This window comes from Danio rerio, chromosome 3 (assembly GCF_049306965.1).
Source record: "Danio rerio strain Tuebingen ecotype United States chromosome 3, GRCz12tu, whole genome shotgun sequence".
Lineage (NCBI taxonomy): Eukaryota > Metazoa > Chordata > Actinopteri > Cypriniformes > Danionidae > Danio > Danio rerio.
Window position 1 is genome coordinate 51,322,764 of NC_133178.1, and position 11,922 is coordinate 51,334,685.

The following is an 11,922-nucleotide window of genomic DNA, read 5'->3' on the forward strand; positions in this document are numbered from 1 at the left end:
TAAATGTTTTTGAGACAAGATAACATTATAAAATATAATCACAATGCTTTTCTTTTTTTGACTGCGTTTGATTTAAAGGGTTCGCTGTCCATGGTTCTGAACCCCTTTTCCATAACGTTACTAAACAAATGGTTAAAAATAAAGACACAAACCGTTTTAGAACAAGTCAAAGGTGAGTAAATAATGGCAGAAGTTTCGTTTTACATGAACTAACTTTTTAATAAAAGTTGCAAACGTGCTGAAACAGATATGCCAATTGCTTGTCTTACCGTTAATGCAGCTTGCCTTTTTTTGTAAGCATATCTATGCATTAGTGTATTCTGGCAAATTCATTAAATCTACAGGGAATTAATCCCTCTATCGTGTTGTATAATGTCTGTTATGCAAAGCGTGATTGTATTGTCAGATATTCACACATTTGGGTGCGTGGGTGCATTTTCGTGCTAGCCTATGAAAGAATTTTACGCCACCGAACCGATGATGACTCAAACAACTGCAGATGATGAACCAGAGCTTCACCGCCCACCATTTTCTTCTCGCATCCATAAATGGCCATTTTGTGACTAAACTGGTTTATCCTAAACGCGGAGGAGTGATTTTAGCCTGTCTGCAAGAATAAGCTGAGGTGAGGGACGTGGTATAAATATGCTCGGCTGCACTCATGAATATTAACAATTGACGTAACGTCATTTGATTGACCACATTGTCGATGTGCTGAAGAGAAGTGGAGGGAACACTTTGTTAGCTGTCACTAACTTTTACTTTTTAAAGGATAGAAACGACGCAGTGTTTCTTGAGACACGAATATTTTATTGTCAGTGATACAAAACAACTGGAAACGAAAATGAGGTAATGTATGTTCAATATCAAGTAACAGAAGCATATTTTATTGAAGTTTTAGCTAGTATAGCTAAGAAACGTGTAAACAAATTAGAGGTAATACATTAAATGTAAAGAAAACACACACAAGCGCTTACTTTTTAACATTTCTTTGCTGAAAAGAATTGAAGCCATTTAAGTTTGTCCAAACTAGTTTGTAACTGGTTGACCAGACACTCAGCAAATCTCATTTTAGGATAAAAGTATAAATAGCTAATAAATGAGAGTTATCAATTTTATGGTAAGTGGAAAGATCAAGACAAAAACAGTATTTAGGTAAGCTAAATTATGGTCACTAAATCAACCAGTGCAATAAAAAGGCATGCATCATTTGATATAGCTATTTAAAGTCACTTAAATGTTAACAAAAACAATCAGCGATATTAAGTGGTTTTATTCAATTCAGAACTCTTGTTTTTGTTGATTAAACAATCTACCCAAAACTAGTATTAAAATTATTAAAATAATAAACAATTAAAAATCAAACACATATAATCAACTGTCACTTTAATTTGTTAGTTTTTTAAAGCAACCACCACTTAAATGAGTATGGAGACATCTTCATGAAATAGTTTTATTTGTGTAAAAATATTTTACATAACAATCAACCTATACATCCATGTATACCAGTAAAGCTCATTATAGGTTGAATGAGGTATATGGTTAAAATAACCTTTTTACGATGACGTAGTTTGTTGCTGATTCACAAGTTGGGTTACACCAGCTAATGACCAGTTTAAACCAGCTATCTCGAGCCTGATTTTCCATCAAAACATTTCATAAATAGTACTTAGCATTATCTGTCCTCTGGTCCAGCCAGGGACATGTAGAATTTAATAATTCTTACATAGGTGAATAATTATTATTCATAGGTCTGAATCAGAGTCCCTAGTGTGACTCTTTTACTGTATCTGACACCTCTCAATTGGTGTGCTCTTTTTCGGGGTGCTCGGACCCAGGACGCGACGTAAGTCACTGCTGAAGCTCGGTCTGCGCGCGAGCGGGTGCACGGCTCCACACGGTTCGTTCACGGCGCGCTTGTTTCTCTTTCTGCTGCTCAGGGCGTGGTACGTGTGGATAGAGATGTCTCGATGTAGAGAGGGTCTGGTTTCTGTCGGAAGGCCTCCCAGAACCGCCAGGGTCTCAAACATCTCCTCAAGGTTGGTGCAGGTTTTTGCGGACACCTCAAAAAGGACACTGTCCTCCCCGAGACACTGGGCGACATCTGAGCGCTGCACAGCTCTCGGGGAGTCCACGTCTGCTTTATTGGCGCAGATTATTATTGGAAGCTGTCTGTTTTCTTTGGATTTGGTCAACTTGGATTTGGCTGTGAAAATCTCCTCGCGTAATGAGCAAACCTCTGTGAAAGAGTCTCGGTCAGTCACGCTGAACACCAGCAGGAAGATGTCACCTGTTGAGGTCATAACGCACAAGAAATTAGAACTTTGTTCATTTATGTTATTACATAACAGTAAAAGATAATATTAATAATACATCTTGATAAAAAATTAAACATCATTATTCAATAATAGAAGAATAATTGTACTTTTAATTATATTTACTTTTATTTTACAAAAATATTAATTTAATATTTTAAATAACACTTTTATTAAATAATTTTATAAAAATTCAAAAATCAAACGAAATGAGGGCTTTGCTATTAAATTAATTCTTAAAAGAACAACAATAATCTACCGTCTAGGTTTATAAATAGATAAGAACATAAAATATTAAATCTAAAAAAAATATTTTGTAATTCATTTTATTGTGCGCTTAATTGTATTTATGTTTTTATAAGAAATAATTTAAATTAAAGTGCTCATACTGACCAGTTAAAATAGTCAGTCTTCGTTTGGCAGGAAAGTCTCTCTCTTTGGACGCGTCCAGGATGTCTAGCTGGTATCTTTCTCCTCGGATGTGGTACAGTTTGCTGTGAAAGTCTTCGCTTGTTGGCTCGTAATGTTCCTCGAACACTTCTTCACCTAAGAAGCGGCGTATCAGCGCTGTTTTCCCCACTCGGGGCGCGCCAAGCACTACTACACGCCGGTAATGACTGGGTTTCACGCTCACCAGCTCGTCATTCTTAACCTCATATCTCATATGCTTTGTTTTATGCAGCTGAGAGAGAGGGTCTAGAGATCTCCGGGGTTTGCGTTCAGACGAGGAGGGTCGCTTTCCAGTGCTGGAGGAGCGTACCACCCGCGCCTTGGACTCTGGATGCGTGCATTGCAAAGACGCATCAACTGTGGCGGAATGATAGCTACAACTAGTGAGTGTCGCGGTGCCATCAACTGAAAGGAAAGCTTTATCAGTTGCATTCACCTCCATGCTCCCGGCTGGTATCATCCAGAACGGCTGGTGCTAGTCTGCGGTGCAGGGGATCAGCTGCTCGTACCCCTCAGTGAGCTTTACGCGCTCCCGCCTCGCTTTTATATGCTGATGCTGGACGATGGGCAGTGTCGTGCTGTGCGTCATTCAGCGCTTATAGGTGCTCAGGCTTCTCTGGTGAACCTGAAATATTCTGCTGCCTTTTTAAGGTATTGCCTACTGCAGTGTTGCTTGGAATGTTGCCATTCTTATTTCTTATGTAGAGATTAAGGTTTTTACATTGCCTGCAGTTAAGTGTAACTAACCTGTTTTTAATCTGTTTTACTGGTGAAGCCAAAAGTTTAAGGTTTTGTTTTAAACCACACTTATAATGATTTGTGATAACTGCATGATTGTTTCTGTGAAAAAAATAAAGTGAGAAAGCTAAAAGAAATAAACAATTAATACATTTGATTTCTGAAGTTTAGTTTGCTATTTCCCACTTCAATTTTGGCAGTATCCGGGATCGCCCTTTATACCCTTAAACAGTGCACTTGTTTGAGGTGCAGCCATTTGTAGTGGTGTCCGAAACTGTGAACATTCCAAAGCACACAGTCAATCCCAAGTGAATCAATACACACTTAGCTAGAAAAATACATATAATGCATTGAGAGATTGAGACTTTGCACGTCAAATTATTTTCTACATCTGACCACAAGATGGCATCCACAGCGGAATCCTATTTGTGTAAGTTTCTATATAAATTATTTAATTTACAAATTAACATTTGCATACATGACAGAAATCAAAATAATTACTAATAGACAGCTCAATAAGTACTATAACTATCACAGGGTCTGATGTTGAAATATAATCTGTCTGAAGGATTTATTAACCAGTAAGACATACAAAATGGCTTCCAGGACATTCATTTTCTTTCACCGGGCTATATAAGTGGACTAATGTAGGGAATAGCAAATGATGGTAAATGGTTGGGCTGTGTAATTAAATCGCACATATCTCGATTTTAAACACTGCCGTATTAGCCAATTGCAATTGTGTGCAAAATGAAATATATATAGATGAATTACGCTGTTTGTAAACATTCAGGATGCACACACAGGGAGGTGGCAGAAAAACCCCGGGAGCACTAGCATTTACAGTAAGGGAATGACATCCTGTGCAGTACAATTTTTTACAATTATATTGATTACATATATATATATATATATATATATATATATATATATATATATATATATATATATATATATATATATATATATTATTTACATAATGCTTTCATTGTCATATAACAGCTTGTCATCCAGTAATAAGCACAGTGATTCAGCAAAATTAATGCTAGAGTGGCTTTTATCTGTCAGGCCCATTTGCAATAGCACCCTCCCATTAAATATTGGCCAAGACGAAATGGCCTAGCATCCAGCCCCAAATATTCAATCTCATTGAAGCTCCAAGTGTTAACAAGATGTGTAGTCTTGTGCAAGAAATAATGTTCCATGATTACCAGATTTAAAACTATGTAGTGCTAAAATCCGAGGTCACTGAATGAATTTGTGAATATAAAACCAACTTTACCTTAACGCCCCATTCACACGGGCTTCAGCGTCAACGATTGATTGGAGGCATGTCTGAAGTTGGGGCTAACGCGATCGTCATAGCAGCGTCAGCCAATGAAATTCAGTCAGCAATAGGTCACTGTCTATTTGCATACAGCGATCTGATTGGCTGACGCTTCTGTCGGTGCTTGAAAAGTTGAGCTAGTCCCAATTTTCAAGTGGTGCTCACTGCAGAGCCATTTGGGCAGAGCTGAGCTCCAGCGAGGGGAAGCTTGAGCTCTCGCTCCTCCTTTCTTGCACTTCTACGAGTGATGTCACTGGGGGTAGGGTTGGTGTACACATTAAAAGAGCTTATAAGAGAGGATCCACATTGCAGTTCGGCAACGCCTGGCATCACCAATTCAAAATAAATGGGAAGCGTTGATGCTGACGTCCCGTGTGAATGGGGCATAATAACTTACACTTTCACATTTTATTCTTAGCATTCAGTGTCCTGAATACTCCAGCATTTTAAATTAGGTCGTTACTTCATTCAGCTCCCTTTTAGCCAAAGACGTCTGTAGTCGGCATTAAAAGCACTGTAGTATACGGTAAATGTTAAGTTTTCTATTTTTGGACTTTCTAATTTGGCATCCTACTGCACAACACCGCATGTTTACTATTGCCACTGGTTTCTTTTTGCCACCGGGACCCCGTGTGACGTTGGTTGGTAATTTGTTTATAGATTATATAATTTCCCCCACCCAGAGCAAATGCATGACTGCCGATTAATAGCCAATTGAGTGAGTACACTTTCATTCTACCCAATCAGATTCACGCATCTGAACTATGTGGAAAGCCCACAATAAAACAAACAAACAGAAAAGCACAGACAAGTGGGATGATGGGGTCTGCCACTTTAGAAGAATTAATACATTAATTAATATCAAAGAAAAACAGCATGTCGGTAATATTGGAATATTTGGCCTTCAAAGTCACAGACACCAAATAAAAACAGAATTGTTGCCACAGCACGAGGAAATACAACAACCAGCACCTAAAAAAACACCACAGGTGGCTATGTCTTGTTAAAAAGTTAACTAAAAGTATTGCCCGTGATACTCTGTAGTAGCTAGCAACTGCTAAGTACAATTTCAGAGTTGTTTGCAATTGAACAAAGGCACCAGGAGATAACGAATCGGTCATAACTCACTACTGTTTGCTCTAGGGAAGAATTAGTATTTAAAATGTAAATAAAAGTTGTAGTTAGTTAATATCTTTTCAGTTTCATTTTAAACTAACACTCACTGCATTTAAGCAATAAGAAGCTATGATACAAAATATTGAGCTGAAGGTTGACTACAAAATTAAATCGCAAATCAAATCGAAAAACGTAATATCCTTTTAAAAAATCGCAATTAGATATTTTCCCCAAATTGCACAACCCTATGGGTGATTTTTATTAATTTGTTCAATGAAATATCATTCATTCATTCAATGAATATGTGTTTAATGTGTTAATATGTGAATAATTCAGCTGTAATTGCTATCATTTTGTTTACATTTGCTCCTCAGGTTTTACCTGCGCAATCTAGTGTATCATTTGGAGTATCTGTGATTTAAAAATATTTGAGACTTCACAAACAGGAGTCATCCAGCAAAACATGTCACTCTTAATGGTACAGTTCGCCCAAATATTTTAATTTCCCCATCATTTACTCACACTCAAGTTACTTTAAACCTTTCTGAATTTCTTTATTCTGTTGAACACAAACAAGCTATTCTGAAGAATGTTTTTTTTAGCGGCCATTTACTGTCATAGTAGGAAACAAAAAATAGTATGTTTGACCAATATTATTTGTTTTCAACAGACAAAAGAAACTGACTAGTATAAGTAGATGATGGTGGAATTGATGGGGGTCTAATTCATATGTCTGTACTTTTTTACCTTAATATTATTAGTCCCCTCGAGAAATTATACATTTTTGAATGACTGCAGAACAAACTGCTATTGTTTAGTGAATTAACTAATTAACATGGAAATTGCACTTTAAGCGGAATAATAGTATCTTACAAAATAACTAGCACAATTTCAGGTACTGTCATCATTGCAAAGAGAAAATAAATGTGTTATGAAAACTATCATAGTTAAAATTTTCTCTTTGCAAAACATCACTTCGAAATCCATCCATTCATCCATGGAGTCAATCTTGGGCCATATATACAAAATAAAAGAGTTTTGCAAACAAAAAATAAAGTATTTGCGCAAAAAATAAATAAATAAATGCAAATCTCAAAAACAAACAAAAAAAGTGCAAAGCACAATTTTAGAAAAATATAAAATTATTTTACTAACAAAAATAAAGAACTGCAAAGGGAAAATTAAGTTTTGAGAAATAAGAATAAACTTTGCAAAACAAAAAAAAACTGCAAATAAAAGTCTAACAGTGCAAAAAAATAAAAAATAAAAAAATCTTTGCATATATTTAACCATGAGTTTGTGATGCTATTTTCACTTTGCACTTCTGCCACCCTGACTCCGCCCCCTTGTCAAATCAGGGCCACTAAGTGAAACGTGCGCAGTTTACACTGCTTGATTTTATTTGCAGTTCTTTTATGTTTGCAAATTAAATTTTTATTTCTCAAAAAATTATTTTCGCTTTGTGATTTTTGGAAATTTGTATTTATTTATTTTTGCTCAATAATAATTTTTTTTTGTTTGCAAAACTTTCATTTATTTTGCAAGTATATAAGCCTCTAGATTGATTTCATATCCATCCATCCATCCATCCATCCATGCCCATGCATGTATTAACACAAACAATCTTATGTAAAAGTATAGTGGAGAAAGTAAGGGCAAGTGAATGACTAATTGATAGATCCAGCACATAATGTCTTAAGGGAACCTTTTATAAGGGTTTAAACAGTGTGTGGCAACAGTCTGTGAATATAGCCACCCTCTAATAGTAAAAGTTAATTAATTCTTTTTCTTTTATAATCACACTTGTTAAAAACAATCTGCAGAAACACTTTGATTCACATTCTCCCTTAGAGGGGAAAACTCTTTCGATAAGTGAACTCGTTTACATCAAAACAACTGGACCAACTAGCTCACCATGTAGGTATGAAAAAGACTTGCACAGGATTAATTGGTTATTAAAAATATTGCCAGGTGGTTAAAAAGCTAATGGACTTAGAAATACACAATACAGAGTGACATGAAAAATAAGAACACATTTTTTTTATGTAAATACAGTTAAAGTCATAATTATTAGCCCCCTTTTTTCTTTTCATATATATATATATATATATATATATATATATATATATATATATATATATATATATATATATATATATATATATATATATATATATATATATATATATATGAAAAGAAAAAAAAATATATATATATATAAGTAAGAAGTTGAAGTAAGAATTACTATCACCCCTTTAATTTTCTTCTGAAGAAAGTCGTATTTGTTTTATTTTGGCTAGAAATAAATAAGTTTTTTAATTTTTTAAAAAACATTTTAAGGTCAAAATTATTAGCCCCTTTAAGCTATATATTTTTCGATAGTCTACAGAACAAATCAGTGTTATACAATGACTTGCCTAATTATTCTGCCTAGTTAACCCAATTAACCTAGTTAAGCCTTTAAATATCACTTTAAGCTGTAAAGAAGTGTCTTGAAAAAATTTCAGTCAAATATTATTTACTTTCATCATGGCAAATATAAAATTAATCAGTTATTAGAAATGAGTTATTAAAACTTTTATGTTTAGACGTGTTGAAAAAAAATCTTCGCTCCGTTAAACAGAAATTGGGGAAAAAAAGTGAACAAGAGGGCTAATAATTTAGAGGGGCTAATAATTCTGACTTTAACTGTATATTTAAATTTTGAAATGTACATTTTTTTTGTCACAGCAGTTTGCACCAATTCTGCAGAATGGCTTGTATAAAAATTATGTGTGAAAACTTTGGATAATTCTGCAATAAATGCTCTTTTGAATGCAAAAGTAAGCAAAGTATACTTTTTACTTTTTTCCACATAGATCTCTGCCCAAGTCACATTTCCTCTGTCGTGAGCAAATATACATTATATTTATTTCAATGTCGTGATGCTTTGATCAGCTTCATTTTATCATTGATGTCTGCTGTTATCCTGTTTATATTAACAGAGAGCCTCAGCATCATTACGTGATTAATGGAATGTGATCGAGATTTATTCATTCTGCAATTCCCAAAGTACCATCTAGACACCCCAACAACAGAAGCGCAAACACATTCACCTCTTTAACCAAATGTTTCCGTGCGCCCACACAAATAACACAGGCTTTCCATCTGAAATCATTGAGTAATTGAAAACGAAGCTTGTTTTTAATAATTACCTAATTTGTAGTTTAGTTTTTCCTGGAAAGTCATTAGCAACCTAATTTAGCAGATGATTAAGGGAACACACTAAATAAAAAATCCCCCTACACATGCTGCTCACGCAGCTATACATCACATTCATTTCTGAAAACACATTACATAACATCTGCTTTGGTACATCTGTTTAATTGGTTTAGTACTGAAAAAAGCAATTTGTTTACTTTTAAAAAGAAATTAAACCTGTTACTTTTAAAGTGATCAGTTCATTTTATCTTGCTAACTTAATTTTTTTTTAAATACAGTAGATCTGACACACAGTGCATACGAAAAGTGTTCATAGCGCTACACTTTTTCCACATTTATTGTCACAGCCTTATTACTAAATTGATTAAATTAATTTATTTCCTTAAAATTCTACACACAATACCCCATAATGACAATGTGAAAAACGATTTTTTGAAATGGTAGCAGGTTTATTTAAAAATAAAAAACCTGAAAAAAAAAAACTTTGTTGATGCACCTTTGGCAGTGATTACAGCCTCAAGTCTTTTGGCACACCTGTCTTTGGGAATTTTTTCTCATTCCTCTTTGCCGTACCTCACAAGCTCTATCAGATTTAGTGGGAATCGATGGTGTACAGCCATTTTCAGATCTCTCCAGAAATGTTTAATAGGATTTAGGTTTGGGCTCTGTCTGGGCCACTGAAGGACATACACGAGTTGTTGTGAAGCCACGTTATTGATATTTTGGCGGTGTGCTTTGGGTCATTGTCCTGCTGGAAAATGAACCGTTGCCCCAGTCTGAGGTCAAGAGCACTCTGAAGCAGGTTTTCATTCAGGATGTCTCTATAAATTGCTGCAATTATCTTTCCCTCTATCCTGACTAGTCTTCCAGTTCCTTCAGCTAAAAACATCCCCACAGCATGACGCTGTCACCGCCATGCTTCACTGTAGGGATGGTATTACCCTGGTGATAAGCGCTGCCTGCTTTTCTTCAAATGTAACGCATTCACTCCAAAGAGTTCAATTTTAGTCTCATCAGACCAGAGAATTTTGTTTTTTATAGTAGTCTCAGAATCCTTCAGATGCCTTTTGGGAAATTCCAGGTGGGTAGTGGCTTCCGTCTGGCCACTCTACCATACCGGCCTGATTGGTGGATTGCACAGATGGTTGTCCTTCTGTAAGGTTCTCCTCTCTCCACAGAAGAACGCTGGAGCTCAGACAGAGTGACCATCGGGTTATTGATCACCTACATGACTAAGACCCTTCTCCCCCAATCACTCAGCTTAGATGGCCGGCCAGCTCTAGGAAGAGTCCTGATTGTTCCAAACATCTTCCACTTACGAATGATGAAGGCCACTGAGCTCATTGAAGCTTTCAGAGCAGCAGATTTTTTTCTGTAACCTTTCCCAGCCTTGTGCCTCAAGACAATCCTGTCTCTGGGGTCTACAGACAATTCCCTTGTCTTCATGCTTGGTTTGTGCTTTGACATCCATTATCAACCCTAGGACCTTATATAGACAGAAGTATGCCTTTTCAAATCATGTCTAATCAACTGAATTTACTACAGGTGAACTCTAACTGACCTGCTGAAACATCTCAAGAATGATCAGTAGAAACAAAATGTACCTGAGCTCAGTTTAGAGCTTCACGGCAAAGGCTGTGAATAGTTATTTACATATGATTTTTTTTAGTTTTTTTAATAAATTGGCAACAATAGGCCTACGCGAAGCCAATCTGACATGTTATAATTGCAAGAGCTGTTCAAGAAAACTATGCTTACGTTTTGAATTTAATTTTTAAAACGCCACATTCTTTTAATTAAAGTTTTGCATTGTTCTTCTTCCTTTATGCAATCTCTGAATCAGCCAGTTTATGTAAATGTGTGTGACTGTCAGAAAAAAAGAGACCTCTTTCAAGAAAAGTGGACAAGATGGAACATTGTAGGGGTTGAAACATTTCACTTAACATTATTTCAAAATACAGCTTTTAAACATTTATCTAAGACTAACATTTATAAAAGTAAGCTATGTAGTTTTTTGATAAAATGCTTTACAAGATATTACAGCTTAAAGTGACATTTAAAGGCTTAACTAGTTTATTTAGGTTAACTGGGCAGGTTAGGGTAATTTGGTGAGTTATTGTATAACAATGGTTTGTTCTGTAGACTATCGAAAAATAAATTAGTTGAAAGGGGCTTATAATTTTGTCCCTAAAATGTTTATTAAAAAAATAATAATAAATTCAAAATTCAAAGGGAGGCTAATAATTTTCAAGTCAGAATTATTAGCCCCCACTGTTTATTTTTTTCCCCTAATTTCTGTTTAACTTAGAGAAGACACATTTCGTGACAATGTTTTTAAACACTCATTTCTAATAACAGATTTATTTTATACAATTTTATACAGCTTAAAGTGACATTTAATGGCTCAACTAGGTGAATTGGGTTAACTAGGCAGGTAAGGGTAATAAGACAAGTTATTGTATATTTATGGACTGTAGACTATTGAAAAATATATAGCTTAAATGGGGCTAATAGTGTTGACCTTAATTTTTTAAAAAAAAATTAAAAACTGCTTTTATTCTAGCCAAAATAAAACAAATAATACTCCAGAATAAAAAAATATTATCAGACATACTGTGAAAATTTCCTTGCTCTGTTAAATAATTTAGGAAATATTTAAAAAGAAAACAAAAATTATAGGGGGGCTAATGGTTAAAGTACAAAAAAAAAAAAAGCAAAAACTCTGAATAATCTAATTAACTTTCTTTTGGGACTAAATATCACCATTATCAATAC

The 11,922-nt window shown here is 35.0% G+C and overlaps 1 protein-coding gene across 1 annotated transcript; it reads right to left on the reverse strand.

Annotated features, from left to right (window-relative positions):
• Positions 1–789: 789 nt before the first annotated feature.
• On the reverse strand, positions 790–3,282 carry rasd2a (RASD family member 2a). Its single transcript, NM_001030202.2, has 2 exons — positions 2,709–3,282; positions 790–2,290 (listed from the first exon to the last, which is right to left on the reverse strand). The coding sequence occupies exons 1-2, from the start codon at positions 3,223–3,225 to the stop codon at positions 1,782–1,784; spliced, it is 1,026 nt and encodes a 341-aa protein (NP_001025373.2). The 5' UTR covers positions 3,226–3,282; the 3' UTR covers positions 790–1,781.
• Positions 3,283–11,922: the final 8,640 nt, after the last annotated feature.

Coding starts and splice junctions, on each gene's coding strand:
- rasd2a (NM_001030202.2), bottom strand. CDS start 3,225: ATGATACCAGCCGGGAGCATGGAGGTGAATGCAACTGATAAAGCTTTC. Junction 2,291..2,708: donor AAGACTGACTATTTTAACTG/GTCAGTATGAGC, acceptor TGACCTCAACAG/GTGACATCTTCCTGCTGGTG.